Source organism: Nycticebus coucang, chromosome 1 (assembly GCF_027406575.1).
Source record: "Nycticebus coucang isolate mNycCou1 chromosome 1, mNycCou1.pri, whole genome shotgun sequence".
In the NCBI taxonomy this organism is placed as follows: domain Eukaryota; kingdom Metazoa; phylum Chordata; class Mammalia; order Primates; family Lorisidae; genus Nycticebus; species Nycticebus coucang.
In genome coordinates, this window is record NC_069780.1 from 161,133,957 (window position 1) to 161,151,271 (window position 17,315).

Here is a 17,315-nt window from a genome sequence, read left to right on the forward strand (position 1 = left end):
GAGCAAGAGCAAGATGATCTCTACTAAAAATAGAAAATATTAGTCTGGCGTGGTGATGGGCTGCTAGTCCCAGCTACTTGGGAGGTAGAGGCAGGAGGATTGCTTGCGCCTAGGAGTTTGAAGTTCCAGTAAGTGAGGCTGAGGCCATGGCACTCTAGCCCAGGTGACAGAGAAAGACTGTCTCAACACACACACACACACACAAAGTTATTGAGCTTCCTTGGGGCTTTTCCACTCTACTAAGTGCAAAGATGGTTCTGAAGAAATCAGACTTGGCTCATGCCTATAAAAAGTTACCAAAAGATAAGGCTTGGAGATACATGTGTGAGCCATGCCAATCCACCATTGCCTCTGTAATAAATTTACAACAATGCCTAACATTTAAAGAGTGTGCCTAATGAGGCCAGAAGTTTTGCATGAATTATCTCACCTAAACCTTTCAGGGGAGTCCAACCTGGCTATGAACGCTCATCTGTGGTGGTCCATATCACAAAAATTATGCATGGACTTTTTTTTTTTCTCATAAGTTTTCTAGTGTTTGTGTTTTAATGTGTGGCCCAAGTAAACTTAGATTAGCATTCCTAGCCAGCCTGGGCGCAGCTGGATGCCCCTGCTTGACAGTTTTGAGCATTCTTAGCAACATTAACTTGCAGATGAGGACAAAGAGGCTTGGCAAAGGTATGTAACTTGCCTAAGGGCAAAGAGATACACACCTTTAGGTTTGCATCTGCTGAATAATTTGGGGGGTTTCTGGAACTCCAGTGCCAGAAAGATTCTGATACAGGCGTGCTTGGATGATGGGGAAGAAGGGAGAGGTGTGTTAAACAAGTCACAGAGGTATGGCTTTAATCTTGCCCTCTGGAAGCCTGGCTGATCATGGCAAATAGCTCCAAGGCAGGCTCTCGGAGCAAATTTAACTTTACATAAGGGACTAGGTGTGGGGGGAAGGGATTGAGAAATGTTAGAAATGAGAACGCTGTGCACGCATGGGAAGAAAAGTATGGGGTCTCCAGGAAATGCTCCCTCTGCAGCCCACACAATTACGAGGAAAAACAACAAGCCCCTCCGGAGATTCACTGGGCCCTGGAGGGCCCTGAACCCTAAGCCGAGGATCACGGCTGACTTAGGGAAAGACAGTCACGTGCACGCCATCACAGCTGAAGGACTGGCCGAGCGGCTGGTGAGCCAAGTGCACGCCAACACAGCTGCCTCGAAAGCATCGAGATCCAGGAGCACCTTCACGAGCAGCCCAAGCTGTGACAAGAGCCTCACTGCCCGCCGAGGGCCCCTCCCAGCTTCACTTATTTATAAACCGGCAGGCGGCAGTGGGTGGCGGGCGCCTCGCGCCGACGGCCCCGAGGACGTCACCGACGTGGGTCGAGCTTCCACCCCGCCCCCGGCGCGCCTTCCCTTCTCGGCTACACGGCCGCCCGGCACCCCGACACGCTCAGACACGCGCTCAGCCCGCCCGGCCCCGAAGATGGCCGCCTTCAAATTCCTCTCCCCGGGGCTGCGGCTCTGCGCCTCCGTCCGCGGCTCCAGGGGCGCCTGGTCCCAGGTAAGGTGCAGGAGAAGAGGAAGGCCACGCTTGGTAAGGGCGCGGACGAAACCCCGAGTGCTGTCCGAGTTTTCTCCTCTGCCCACACTCATCCTCTCCAACCTGCGATTTGGCATCCGTGGCGCGATGCCCCGGGCGTGGAGCGCGCTCCTGGCCTAGCCGCCCCTTCGGATCGCCTCCTTTGCTTGGTTCTGCAACCCCTTACCCAATGGGACCAGACGCCGCACAGAGCGCGGGGAGAGGCTGAGAAGGGGCGGGAGGACGCCCGGCAGCGCTGCTGTGCCGCTCAGTGCTCGCCGGCGTCTCCGCGGCGCGGGTCCACCGAGAGGGTCTCCGGAGTCCGGTACCGGGCAGGGGGGCGCCAGTTTACTGCAGGGGGCGGGTGCTGGGCGCGGCGGGGACGGAAAGCCGCTCCCCCTTGCTCTTGGTCCTATTTGGCTATGCCACACCGCAGACAGCAGACTGGAAAGCTCGCCTGGGCGTTTTGTTCGCCAGCAGGGAAACAGGTCGAAGTTTGTCTGGTTCTCGCGCAGTCTGCAGGCATGGACGCCCCTTCTTGAGTTGGGGGCTTTCAAGCCCTTTGAACACTTTGTTCCGCCCTACTCCCAACTCTCCATCGAGTGGTATCCGGATGCACTCTTCCCGTGGGTTGCTAGTTCCTGTGTGTTTTTGTCCCGTGCTGGCAGAGTTTGTGTCCGAAATCTTAGGAGCCCACTATTGGGCCAGAGCAGCAGGTCTTTACCTCAGCAACTTCAGTAATGGAGGGAGCCTCTTCCTTGGTATTGAGTAATAGTTCTGAGCTTGACAGCTTGTCATGCACACCCACGTAAGAACTCCTACCCGGTCCGGTCCCACTGCTCTTTCTTTACTGCATCCAATCTCTGAGAGCAGAGAACACTTTTGAGCCGCTGAACTCCTGGGGTAAGGGCTGGAGAATGAATGATTAAGAACTAGACCGTTTACTCTTCAGTGCTGCTTAGGAAGCACTTTGGTAATTGCCATAGCTTGGATATATAAACCTTACTAAAAGGGAACTTGACCTTCAGTCGGATAGCTCTGGGTGCCAAACAAAGCCGATGCATGCCAGGGCACAGCTATACCCTTGGGTGGAGGTCATTCACGTTCCCTCCTTTGGCAGTTACTTATTTGCCCAACTGTTATTTACTCATTTTGAGTCTTTCTCACCTTGAGTACATAATTTATTTATCACTTCAGTCCTCACTTGCCACTTCTGTTGAACTTTACTACTTGTGTACTTGTTTAACTTTTCAGATGTGTCCCTTGTCTTCTCAATCAGATGAAAGTTTCTTGTTGTCAGGGACCATACTGTGTGCCACTCTGTCTCCCTCAAATCACACTGTGTTCCGCATAAATTAGATATTGAACACATATTTAAGGTCTGGAGGAGAAAACTCTGCAGTCAAAGAAGTACTGACGTCAAGATTTTTTCTGTTAAACATAACTAACAGGTAAAACAAGACAGTTATTTTAAAACTTTTTTTTTTTTTTTGGTTTTTGGCCGGGGCTGGGTTTGAACCCGCCACCTCCGGCATATGGGACCGGCGCCCTACTCACTGAGCCACAGGCGCCACCCTATTTTAAAACTTTTTTTTTTTTTTTTTGGTTTTTTTTTTTGGCCGGGGCTGGGTTTGAACCCGCCACCTCCGGCATATGGGACCAGCGCCCTACTCCTTGAGCCACAGGCGCCGCCCTATTTTAAAACTTTTTGATGGTCGGTAACTTTTCATACTTCAGTGTGCATCAGACTTACCTAGCGACTTTATAAAACAGATTGCTGTGCCCATCCCCAGAGTGTCTAATTTAGTAAGTACTGACTGGGGCCCTATACTTTGCACTAAGTTTCAGGTGGTATAGATGTGGCTGGTCAGCGGTCCCTGGTTTCAGAGCTATTAGCATGGACTTAAAATGGACTATCTGAAGGAATCTTCTTTCCTCAATTACTACTACGTGGAGTGACCATTTAATACTGATAGAAAAATATTAAAACTACCATTAACACTTTATGCACTTCTTGAAACTACCGTTTCCCAAATCTCTCTCTAACCTGGACTCTCCTGAGCTGCGGTCCTTCTGGTACAGCTTTTGGTGCAATTTACTTGGTCCGCTTCACCACTTAAGGCCCTTTCTGACCTAAAATGAATCAGCCATAAAATGGCCATTTTCTTTCTTGTTTTGTTCATGTTTTATGATGGTTAACAGTACCATGACCCATGCAGTGTATAAGTCAAAAATCTTAGACCCATCCTCTCCTTTTTGTACTTCCAACTGCTCATCAAGTGTCATATGTGCACCTCTTTCTGAAATGTTCCTTAATGATGTTCCTGGCAGTCTTTCCCAGCAGCCATCTCTTTCTTTCTTATAGTTCCTCTATTGAATATTATGATTTTGTTTACATTTTTGTAATTATTTACTGAAGGCTATTCGTTCTTGCTAGTCTGTAAGTTTCATCATAGCAGGGATTATGCCTATAGTTTTTTGAAAAAATGATGTTTTAACTCTATATCCCCAGAATTTAACATAGTATAAAATAGATTTTTTTTTTTTCCTTTTTGAGACAGAGTCTAACTTTGTCACCATCAGTAGAGTGCTGTGGTGTCATAGCTCACAGCAACCTCAAACTCTTGGGCTCAAGTGATTCTCTTGCCTCAGCCTCTTGAGTAGCTGGGACTACAGGCGCCCACCACAACACCCAGCTATTTTTAGAGATGGGGTCTCACTGTTGCTGAGGCTGGTCTTGAACTCCTGAGCTCAGGCAATCCATCCACCTTGGCCTCCCGGAGTCAAGTAGGTGAAGGAAAGAATGAGTTCCATATTAGGGTCTTTGGAACAGTCAGGAAGAGATGCAGGAAGAGTCACAGACTAAGGTACATCAAGAAGCAGCATTTATTGTCATAAAGTTTCCACACAGGGCTGTGCTGAAAAGACTGCAGCCCTGATGGTGGTTTCAGAGTCAGGTTTTAAGGGTATGGGAGTAGGCAGTGGGATGGGGGAGCTGACAAGATGATGGAGTGAGCTGTGCTTTCATGCATTGGCCAAGATGGATGTTCTTAGGGAGAGCAAGATGTTTGTTCCAGCCAAGCCAGGTAGGGGAGCTTCCCGTGCAGATTTTTGTCATAGCTGAGTGAGCAGTGGAAAATGCTCTCCGAAATCATGTAAGGATGTTAGGGTTAGAACCATTCATCAGACATACCAGTACTTTATAGTACAGGACTGATTGTCCTAACAGTCCCCTGTCACTTTCCTGATTTAGGCTCTCTTACGTGAGTTGTGACATCTGTTTGTAAAGCTTTGCTCTCCTCTCATTGAAGGATGAAGTTGGAACTCCTTGATGTGGTCTTTAAAGCCTTTTGCAAACTGCCCCAGTCTGGCTCTCTAGCTTGATCCCCCTGTGGAATCTTCATCCTGATAAGTATTTTAATTTCTGGCAAACTCCTCAAGCTTTCTGATCCACCTGGCAGGAGGTATTTCTTCATCTGTGCTTCTTCAGAGTGCTGAGTATCCCTGCAGCATTGGGGTAGAATATGCATGTTCTTTTTTTTTTTTTTCTTCTTTTCTTTTCTTGTTGTAGTTTTTGGCCAGGGCTGGGTTTGAACCCACCACCTCTGGTATATGGGGCCAGCGTGTTCTTTTAAGCAAAGCACACCACTGCTGTAGAGAATTAACCAGTGTCAGTAACTCTTCATGAGCCCCTTGATATTAGTGAAGTGGAGCCGGGAGCAGTGGCTCATGCCTGTAATCCTAGCACTTTGAGAGGCTGAGGTGGGTGAATTTGCTTGAGCTCACAAGTTTGTTTTTTTTTTTTTTGTAGAGACAGAGTCTCACCTTATCGCCCTCAGTAGAGTGCTGTGGCGTCACACAGCTCACAGCAACCTCCAAATCCTTGGGTTTAGGAGATTCTCTTGCCTCAGCCTCCCGAGTAGCTGGGACTACAGGGGCCCGCCACAACGCCCGGCTATTTTTTTGTTGCAGTTTGGCCGGGGGTGGGTTTGAACCCGCCACCCTTGGCATATGGGGCCGGCGCCCTACCCGCTGAGCCACAGGCGCCGCCCGGGCGCCGCCCGAGCTCACAAGTTTGACATCAGCCTAAGCTTGAGACCCTGTCTCTAAAAATAGCCGGGTGTTGTGGCTGGTGTCCATAGTCCCAGCTACTCGGGAGGCTGAGGCAAAGGAATCACTTGAGCCCAAGAGTTTGAGGTTGCTGTGAGCTGTGATGCTAAAGCACTCTACTGGGGGCAACAAAGTGAGACTCTGTCTCAAAGAACAAAATTCTTTGTAGAATCAATGATGTGTAGGGCAGAGTAAGGAGGTTAAACATTAAAACTAAACTCCAATAAATGACAAGTTGATCTTATTGCCCTGGTGGAGCATGGAGAAAAGGTTGAGTTTACCAAAGGAGGCTGACATCCCCTGGGTATCTTCTGCAGTCCAGGCATAGCGCATCTGTTTTTATCATTATTTGATCCTTACTACATCCTTGAGAAACAATTATCATTTTTTGTAAACTTAAAATCAAGTCTCTTCCTCCTCCTAACCCTCCCCCCAAAGATGCAGTGGTTAGTTAATTTTCTCAAGTTCGTACAATTGTGGCTGAACTAGAATTTGAAACAAAGGTATTTTTGACCCCAAGAATGTAGGGGATGATGGCACACTGTCTCCTAAAGTTTTCTTGGGATAAAATCTGTTGTACTTAAAGTTGGATTTTTGGTAAATAAATGTCACATTCCTAATTTGAGTGCCTGAAAATTCTTTATTATTTTGAGCTCTTCTCACGTTCCATGGAAAACATAGTTACTCTTACTGTTTTTAACTTTTGTTTATCTCGGCAAACTGTGCTTTTCTAAAATACTTCTAAGGTATATTTTTGGAGGAGAGTGGGGCAAATTCCTCACTAATTTCTCAGTGTTTGCAATGAAAATACTAATTATCAGATGAAACAAAGGAATGGAATTCCTGACAAGTCTATGGTTATATGCTTTTGTTTTTCATGAATCTGAGAAGCTTCTGTGAGCATACAGAGGAAATGAGTTCTCTGTGAATTTGCTCGCTATGGGATTCATGTTTCTCAGTCTAGAGAAGTAGTTCAGAATGACGTCACCCTCCTTACCACCTTGTTTAGGTATAGACAAACTTTTTAATTTGTTTTCTCTTCCTGCTAAAGCCCTGGCTCTTTACTCTTAGGTGTAGAAAATGAAAATGAAAAAATAGGGTGTTCATAAAGATGTATTGTCTATAAATAATAAAATAGAGGCATAATGTGATAAGGCTTTCAAAAACCATGGAGAAGAGCTTATTGTGATAGAAGGACCCAGAGATAGAAGGCCAAAATCTTAGATCTGGTCTTGCTTTAACACAGTTTCAGATAAATTCTAAGATCTTTCTAAGCTTCAGAAACCTGCCCTATAAAATGAGCTGGTTGAATTTTTTTTTTATTATTTTTTAATAGTTCAAACTTTATTCACAAATAAGACTCCATAAAGTTAAAAGCAGGAGCAGCTCCAGTTTTTAAAAGGACATAAAAAGGCATCATGCCATTTTATTTAAAATTATAAATTAGAATTTTAAAATATGTGAGTTATTAGGTTGAATTATTTTTTTTGAGATATCCTCAACTTTATTTTTATTTATTTATTTTTTTTTGTAGAGACACAGTCTCACTGTACCGCCCTCAGGTAGAGTGCTGTGGCGTCACACGGCTCACAGCAACCTCTAACTCTTGGGCTTACGCGATTCTCTTGCTTCAGCCTCCCGAGCAGCTGGGACTACAGGCGCCCGCCACAACGCCCGGCTATTTTTTTGTTGCAGTTTGGCCGGGGCTGGGTTTGAACCCGCCACCCTCGGCATATGGGGCGGGCGCCCTACTCACTGAGCCACAGGCGCCACCCCCTCAACTTTATTTTGAAGACTTTCTGTTGGTCCTTTTATTTGGGCTATCAAACTTGTAATTTCCAGGGCCCAATTTTTTTGTGTGTGTATGTTTCAAACAGAAGCAAATGGAAATGCTTGCTACTTAGGAGTAGGAGAGAGAGGGAACCTCTTGGTGGGCTCAAGCCCTTTCTTTTCTATCTCTGCCTAGACTTATTTCCCAGGGTTTGGGATAACCCTCTTCTCACCTGACCTTGACCAAGGTTGAAATTTAAAGGGGTGAAAGTCATCTGTGTACCCTATACCTTCGCAACTCTCATTTGACTCTCTCAGTATAGTTCCCTTAAATAATCTTTTTTATTAATTGATACTTTTTATGAAAGGAGTTTTTAGAGGAAGAAAAGAATGATGGGTACTTGTTATGCTGTTACCTTGACTGCCTCAGGCTGTGTGTCTGGGAGAGTCTGCTAAGCAGTTGGTGTGAGCTTACCTCTGGGCTTGTCAAGGTAGCATTATACGAGGATTCGATGTTGTTCTCCCTACTTCTTTCTTAGATTGAATGATACAATGGGAATAAAGGAGAAGTGATCCTGAGTGTGAGTGACTGATTGCCTTAGAATCTGCTTTCTCATTATTTTCTTTTATCTATGTGGTAGATGAAGTATAAAGACAGAAAACGTTTAACACTGATCATGAGTATATTACTAGATGACTTATTTGGGACTAACAGTATACTGTGGTAAGACTAGCCAGGCATGTGCCTTATAGATAATGATTTGTTCCTTTCCTAAAGTACTGTAAACTTCAGATCCCTAACGGAGACGAATTGTTTTGTGTGCTGTTTTGTGCTTGTCACTTTAGGAGGCACCTAAGATTGAATTAGGGACCCAGCTGTGCAGGCATTTGTAGCATTGGTCTCATTGGGCTTAGTTTCCTAGAGAGCAACAGTCATGTCTTAATGCTTACTACTTTGGAGCAAACAGCTTAGAGCTCAGGACTTGGTAAGTTTTTAGTAAATACTTGTTCTTTAGAAGTGGAAGGTTAGGATACTGTCAGAAATTGAAGCTTGGTGGGTCTCAGCAGCTCCTGTTGTGGGAAGAGCAGCAGCAGCTGGGCAGCCCAGCTTTGAGAAGTAATGTGAGGGCGGTGCCTGTGGCTCAAGGAGTAGGGCGCCGGTCCCATATGCCAGAGGTGGCGGGTTCAAACCTAGCCCTGGCCAAAAACAAAAAAAACAAAAAAAAACAAACAAAAAAAAAAAAAAAAAAAAAAAAAAGAGAAGTAATGTGAATCCCAGTGTAGATGATATTTACTTTCATTCTTTCAGGTGGCCATGAATGACACAGAGCTTTGCCTTAAATAATAGAGGATGTTGATCACAAGGACATTGATCCATGATAATATGTGGCTAGACTATGTCCATCTTGCTTTTAAGGATAAACCACTTAAAACCCCAGTCTTTTTTTTTTTTTTTTGAGACAGAGCCTCAAGCTGTGCCCCTCTGTAGAGTGCTGTGGCATCATACTCACAGCAAACTCCAACTCCTGTGCTCAAGCAAGTCTTCTGCCTCCGCCTCCCAAGTAGCGGGGACCACAGGCGCCCACCACAACGCCTGGCTATTTTTTGGTTGCAGTCATCATTGTTGTTTGGCGGGCCTGGGCTGGATTTGAACCCGCCAGCTCAGGTGTATGTGGCTGTTGCCTTAGCCACTTGAGCCACAGGTGCCGAGCCAAAGCCCCAGTCTTTTAAAGAGGGGGTAGTGTCATAGAAACAAAGTACAAAGTGGTGGTTACCAGAGGTAGGGGTTAAAGTGTGGGGGATGATGTTGGTCCTTGTGCAAGAGATCTATTGTGTTAATGCTGACTGCCGTTGATGACAATATACTACGTACTTGAAAATTGCTAAGAGAGTAGATTTTAAGTGTTATTACCACAAAACTATTACAAGTATGTAACTTCTATGTTAAACAGTGTGAGTTAGCCCTTCCACATGTATATAGTAGCCCCCTGTATCCATTGGGGACCCCCAGTAGATGCTTGAAACTGTGGATAGTACTGCACTCTATGTAGACTTTTTCCCCTACACACATATACCTGTGGTTCACTTTAATTTATAAATTAGGCACAGTAAGAGATTAAAAACAATAACTAATAATAAAATAATTATAACAATACACTAATAAAAATTACTTGAATGTGTGCGCACTGTCTATCAAAATCTTACTGTACTGTACTCACACTGGGTAACTGAAACCACAGGTAACCGAAACCTCAGAAAGTGAAACTGTGGATAGGGGGCGACTACATAAATCAAAACGTCATACTGTACACCATCAATATAGACAATTTTTTTTTTTTTTTTTGGTTTTTGGCTGGGGCTGAGTTTGAACCCACCACCTCCAGCATATGGGACTGGCGCCCTACTCCTTGAGCCACAGGTGCCACCCAATATGGACAATTTTAACTTGTCCATTAAAAACAAAATGTACATGCAAAGAAGATAGTGAAATTATCATTGTATATATAAAAACTGAATAAGTTGCCATATATGCAAAGTAAAGCTGTATTTCCAAATGATTATTCACATAGAAATGTTTTTTAATGTTACAGGGATGTGTTTGCTACTTTTCTACTAGTACTCATCGCCATACAAAATTTTATACAGATCCAGTGGAAGCTGTAAAAGACATCTCCGATGGTGCAAGGATTCTGGTTGGTGGTGAGTAATAATATTGTTTTCCTTTTTAATGGTAATGTCCTTATGCTTTTAGTGAAATAGGGAAATCACAGTGAAAAAGTTGTGTATATTAAAAATACCAATTATTTAATTTAATTATTAGTAATAGTCTATTTATTATGTTTTATATATATTATATATAATTATATATAATGTATATATGTATATTATAAATATGTTTGTGTGTGTGTATATATATATATATATATATATATACACACACACACACATATATACACACATATTTTTGAGACAGAGTCTCACTCTGTTGCCCTGGGTAGAGTGCTGCAGTGTCATAGCTTACAGCAACCTCAAACTCTTGGGCTTGAGTAATCCTCTTGTCTCAGCCTCCCGAGTAGCTGGGACTATAGACCGGCACCATGACACCTAGCTAGTTTTTCCATTTTTAGTAGAGATGGGGTCTTAATCTTGCTCAGGTTGGTCTTGAATTCCTGAACTCAAGTGATCCACTTGCTTTGCCCTCTAAGAGTGCTTGTTCATTTTGAATGTTGGTTTTGAAACCAATACTATTTGAGGAATTGTGGAAAACATAAAGAAATGATAGTTGCTGGCCTAGGTATCCAGTCTGCAAAAATCTATCTATATGTATCTGTATCTATATAGATATATATATCAGGCATATAAAATACTCTTGAAAAAGTGACTTTATAAGGGTTGAGTTATAAAGTGGGACAATAATAGAATTGCAGTTAAGTGTAAGATGAACAATGTGTAACATATAAATTGTTTGCACTTGACTTTATACTTATGGTTCAGAGACTTGGCACTGATATGTGGTGCTATATAATGGTGCAAACATTTGGATACAGCTATATAACCATTTGAGTTGCTGAGATGTATCTGTATTTTGCTTAGTAGATCTAATAATGTGCTTTGTCTTTTTTTCTCTTCTATTGAACAGAATAACACACATTTGCCTAAAAGAACATTATTACACTCTTTATAAATTGTTTATCTATTGGGCTTATTGCAGGTTTTGGCCTGTGTGGAATTCCAGAGAATCTTATAGGAGCTTTACTAAAGACTGGAGTAAAAGGACTAACTGCAGTTAGCAACAATGCTGGGTAAGTGTGCATTTTTAAAAACACTTGTCTTGGAATAAAGATCACATGATCCTCTCAATAGATGCAGAAAAAGCATTTGATAAAATCCAGCATCCTTTTCTTTTTTTTTTTTTTTTTGTAGAGACAGAGTCTCACTGTACCGCCCTCGGTAGAGTGCCGTGGCGTCACACGGCTCACAGCAACCTCTAACTTGGGCTTACGCGATTCTCTTGCCTCAGCCTCCCGAGTAGCTGGGACTACAGGCTCCCGCCACAACGCCCGGCTATTTTTTTTGTTGTTGTTGCAGTTTGGCCGGGGCTGGCTTTGAACCCGCCACCCTCGGCATATGGGGCCGGCGCCCCACTCACTGAGCCACAGGCGCTGCCCTCCAGCATCCTTTTCTAATTAGAACACTGAAGAGTATAGGCATAGGTGGCACATTTCTAAAACCGATTGAAGCTATCTATGACAAACCCACAGCCAATATTTTACTGAATGGAGTAAAACTGAAAGCTTTTCCTCTTAGAACTGGAACCAGACAAGGTTGTCCTCTGTCACCTTTACTATTCAACGTAGTGCTGGAAGTTCTAGCCAATACAATTAGGCAAGACAAGGAAATAAAGGGAATCCAAATGGGAGCAGAGGAGGTCAAACTCTCCCTCTTTGCTGACGACATGATCTTATACTTAGAGAACCCCAAAGACTCAACCACAAGACTCCTAGAAGTCATCAAAAAATACAGTAATGTTTCAGGATATAAAATCGATGTCCACAAGTCAGTAGCCTTTGTGTACACCAATAACAGTCAAGATGAGAAGCTAATTAAGGACACAACTCCCTTCACCATAGTCTCAAAGAAAATGAAATACCTAGGAATATACCTAACGAAGGAGGTGAAGGACCTCTATAAAGAAAAATATGAAATCCTCAGAAAGGAAATGGCAGAGGATATTAACAAATGGAAGAACATACCATGCTCATGGATGGGAAGAATCAACATTGTTAAAATGTCTATACTTCCCAAAGCAATCTACCTATTCAATGCCATTCCTATCAAAATACCAACATCGTACTTTCAAGATTTGGAAAAAATGATTCTGCGTTTTGTATGGAACCGGAAAAAACCCCGTATAGCTAAGGCAGTTCTCTGTAACAAAAATAAAGCTGGGGGCATCAGCATACCAGATTTTAGTCTGTACTACAAAGCCATAGTGGTCAAGACAGCATGGTACTGGCACAAAAACAGAGACATAGACACTTGGAATCGAATTGAACACCAAGAAATGAAACTAACATTTTCCAACCACCTAATCTTTGATAAACCAAACAAGAACATACCTTGGGGGAAAGACTCCCTATTCAATAAATGGTGTTGGGAGAACTGGATGTCTACATGTAAAAGACTGAAACTGGACCCACACCTTTCCCCACTCACAAAAATTGATTCAAGATGGATAAAGGACTTAAACTTAAGGCATGAAACAATAAAAATCCTCCAAGAAAGCATAGGAAAAACACTGGAAGATATCGGCCTGGGGAAAGACTTCATGAAGAAGACTGCCATGGCAATTGCAACAACAACAAAAATAAACAAATGGGACTTCATTAAACTGAAAAGCTTCTGTACAGCTAAGGAGACAATAACCAAAGCAAAGAGACAACCTACACAATGGGAAAGGATATTTGCATATTTTCAATCAGACAAAAGCTTGATAACTAGGATCTATAGAGAACTCAAATTAATCCACATGAAAAAAGCCAACAATCCCTTATATCAATGGGCAAGAGACATGAATAGAACTTTCTCTAAAGACGACAGATGAATGGCTAACAAACACATGAAAAAATGTTCATCATCTCTATATATTAGAGAAATGCAAATCAAAACAACCCTGAGATATCATCTAACCCCAGTGAGAATGGCCCACATCACAAAATCTCAAAACTGCAGATGCTGGCGTGGATGTGGAGAGAAGGGAACACTTTTACACTGCTGGTGGGACTGCAAACTAGTACAACCTTTCTGGAAGGAAGTATGGAGAAACCTAAAAGCACTCAACCTAGACCTCCCATTTGATCCTGCAATCCCATTACTGGGCATCTACCCAGAAGGAAAGAAATCCTTTTATCATAAGGACACTTGTACTAGACTGTTTATTGCAGCTCAATTTACAATCGCCAAAATGTGGAAACAGCCTAAATGCCCACCAACCCAGGAATGGATTAACAAGCTGTGGTATATGTATACTATGGAATACTATTCAGCCATTAAAAAAAATGGAGACTTTACATCCTTCGTATTAACCTGGATGGACGTGGAAGACATTATTCTTAGTAAAGCATCACAAGAATGGAGAAGCATGAATCCTATGTACTCAATTTTGATATGAGGACAATTAATGACAATTATGGTTATGGGGGGGGAACAGAAAGAGGGAAGGAGGGAGGTGGGTGGGACCTTGGTGTGTGTCACACTTTATGGGGGCAAGACATGATTGCAAGAGGGACTTTACGTAACAATTGCAATCAGTGTAACCTGGCTTATTGTACCCTCAATGAATCCCCAACAATAATAAAAAAAACAAACAAACAAACAAAAAAAACACTTGTCTTGGGCAGTGCCTGTGGCTCAAAGGAGTAGGGCGCTGGCCCCATATGCTGGAGATGGTGGGTTCAAACCCAGCCCCAGCCAAAAACTGCAAAAAAAAAAAAAAAAAAAAAAACTTGTCTTGAAAGAAATGGTACTTCTTGATAATATTTAAGTAGAGTTTATCAACGAAATGCTATTTTCCCTTATTTACATGAGCAATATGTCCAAGTACCAAAAGATAATATTTAACAAGGTTAAGGACAGAGGTCACATTTATTCAAATATTTTTTGTTATTGTTTGTCTTAATCATAATAAGTACATTTGCTTTATCTTATACAGTGTAAAAATTTAAGACTTTATATCTTAAACCAATGTGACTTTATTTTGCTACATTTAAATTATTGTTAAATGGGTATATATTTTCAAATTGAATCTTACATTTTAAAATTTATTTTTGTTCCTTGATATTCTTTGTTGCTCTAGATTGTTATTTGTAAAGCAAGGTGGACATCAATTTGAAATCTGTTTCAGGTCCTTTTCTCTTGTTTATACCATTACTATGGTATATAAAGGAATACCATTAGTCATAAAAATATTGCTGGTCTTCGAGGGGGGAGGACATGCAACAGGACCTAAGATAGTAGGATCACATATCAAAATGGTCAGCAAGAAGCCATCATTTGAATAATGGAATGCACATTAAGGAATGTTTTCCATGTTGGAAAAGCTTTTTGTATACAAAATGGTAAATCATCAGCTCTTTTTCAACAATTAAAGTCTTTAAAGATCTTGAAAAATTAAAAAAAAAATAACAACCCAAATTGGCATTTTAGGGTATTATAAATGCAGTTTAGAACAAATAGCACAGATTATTTGGGAAACAAAAGTGATGTTACTTTTGTGCTCATTTTTCCTTTTCTGAGTTTATTTACATCATTATTTCCATTTGGAAGGTTCTCCCTCTTCTTCCCTGCCTATCTACAGTCTTCTTGTCTTTCAGGATTCAACTGAAGTCACACACGTACAAAGTAGCCTTATCCAATTGCAGAACTTTTCTAGTCTTCATTGGTCTTACCCCTTCCTAAATTGTTCTGAGACTGTTAGCTTTTCTTTGTATACTGTATTTCATTTATTCTCTTGGATGTATATTACATCCTGATCCTGTTACTTACAATAGTTTTGTATCTCTGCTGTTCTTCACCTGTGATTATCAGAGTCACTGTGTGTTGGAGCTGGGTGGGATTATAGAGATCATCTGTTCTAGTTCTCTTGTAACAGGAAACTCATCTGTAAACAGAGAAGTAACTTGTACTTGATAATTTTGTGTTTCTTAAACACATCCTATGCCCTTAGACTTGATGTTTATTACAAGTACTTTTCATTATCAATACTTTGTTGGGTTTTCCAGACAGCTGTGTGCATACAAGGGATGCTGCCCATTAATATAAATTCTTGATGCAGAATGCTGATAACCTACTTAATTGAATACAAATAAGGCACAACACAAATTCTCAATGGCAGTTGATGCCTTTCATTAGGAGGGTTTATATCCTAGATGTCTATAGGAATGAGAGCTTTGTTTTGCTGTTAGAGTCAGTTAAATTAGGAAAACTTAGTGATGCTTTCTTTTTTTTTTAATAGTTAAATCATAGCTGGGCGGCGCCTGTGGCTCAAGGAGTAGGGCGCCGGTCCCATATGCCAGAGGTGGCAGGTTCAAACCTAGCCCCGGCCAAAAAAAAAAAAATAATAATAATTAAATCATAGCTGTGTACATTAATGTGATCATTGGGCACTGTACACTGGTTTTATAAACAGTTAGACACATTTTCATCGCACTGGTTAACATAGCCTTCCTGGCATTTTCTTAGTTATTGTGTTAAGACATTTATATTCTACATTTACTAAGTTTCACATGTACCCTTGTAAGATGCACCACAGGTGTAATCCCACCAATCACCCTCTCTCTCCACCCATCCTCCTCCCTCCCTCCCCTCCCTCTCCCCTTTCCCCATATTCTTAGGTTATAACTGGGTTATAGCTTTCATATGAAAGCCATAAATTAGTTTCATAGTAGGGCTGAGTACACTGGATACTTTTTCTTCCATTCTTGAGATACTTTACTAAGAAGAATATGTTCCAGCCTCCATCCATGTAAACATGAAAGAGGAAAAGTCTCCATCTTTCTTTAAGGCTGCATAATATTCCATGGTGTACATATACCACAATTTATTAATCCATTAGTAGATCGATGGGCACTTGAGCTTCTTCCATGACTTAGCAATTATGAATTGGGCTGCAGTAAACATTCTGGTACAAATATCTTTGTTATGATGTGATTTTTGGTCTTCTGGGTATATACCTAGTAGAGGAATTATAGGATTGAATGGCAGATCTATTTTTAGATCTCTAAGTGTTCTCCAAACATCTTTCCAAAAGGAATGTATTAATTTGCATTCCCACCAGCAGTGTAGAAGTGATCCCTTTTCTCCACATCCACGCCAACATCTCTGGTCTTAGGACTTTGTGATTTGGGCTAATCTTACTGGACTTAGATAGTATCTCAAGGTAGTTTTGATTTGCATTTCTCTGATAATTAAAGATGTTGAGCACTTTTTCATATGTCTGTAGGCCGTGCACCTGTGTTCTTCAGAGAAGTTTCTCTTCAAGTCCCTTGCCCAGCCTGCAATGGGATCACTTGTTCTTTTCTTGCTTATATGTTTGAGTTCTCTGTGGATTCTGGTTATTAAACCTTTGTCAGACACATAACCTGCAAATATCTTCTCCCATTCTGACGGCTTTCTGCTTGCTTTATTTACTGTGTTCTTGGCTGTGCAGAGCTTTTTAGTTTGATCAGGTCCCAGTAGTGTATTTTTGAAGCTGCTTCAATTGCCCAGGGGGTCCTCCTCATAAAATACTCTCCCAGGCCGATTTCTTCAAGGGTTTTCCTGCACTCTCTTCTAGTATTTTTATAGTTTCATGTCTTAAGTTTAAATCTTTAATTCAGTGAGAGTCTATCTTAGTTAATGGTGAAAGGTGTGGGTCCAGTTTCAGTCTTCTACAGGTTGCCAGCCAGTTCACTCAGCACCATTTGTTAAATAGGAAATCTTTTCCCCACTGAATGTTTTTAATTGGCTTGTCAAAGATCAAATAACAGTAAGTAGCTGGATTCATCTCTTGGTTCTCTATTCTGTTCCAGACATCTACTTCTCTGTTTTTGTGCCAGTACCATGCTGTTTTGATCACTATCGATTTATAGTATAGTCTGAGGTCAGGTAGCATGATTCCTCCTGCTTTGTTTTTATTTCTGAGTAATGTCTTGGCTATTCAAGGCTTTTTCTGATTCCATATAAAATGAAGTATTATTTTTTCAAGATCTTTAAAGTATGACAGTGGAGCTTTAATAGGGATTGCATTAAAATTGTATATTGCTTTGGGTAGTATGGACATTTTAACAATGTTAATTCTTCCCAGCCATGAGCATGGTAT

General features: G+C 41.8%; 1 protein-coding gene across 1 annotated transcript in view; it reads left to right on the top strand.

Annotated features, from left to right (window-relative positions):
* Positions 1 to 1,283: 1,283 nt before the first annotated feature.
* Positions 1,284 to 17,315, top strand: part of OXCT1 (3-oxoacid CoA-transferase 1) — a 189,855-nt gene continuing 173,823 nt past the window's right edge. Inside the window, exons 1-3 of the mRNA XM_053591594.1 lie at positions 1,284 to 1,558; positions 10,048 to 10,156; positions 11,169 to 11,259. Coding sequence (XP_053447569.1) covers positions 1,481 to 1,558; positions 10,048 to 10,156; positions 11,169 to 11,259 — 278 coding nt within the window. The 5' untranslated portion in view covers positions 1,284 to 1,480. The remainder of the gene's footprint in view (positions 1,559 to 10,047; positions 10,157 to 11,168; positions 11,260 to 17,315) is intronic.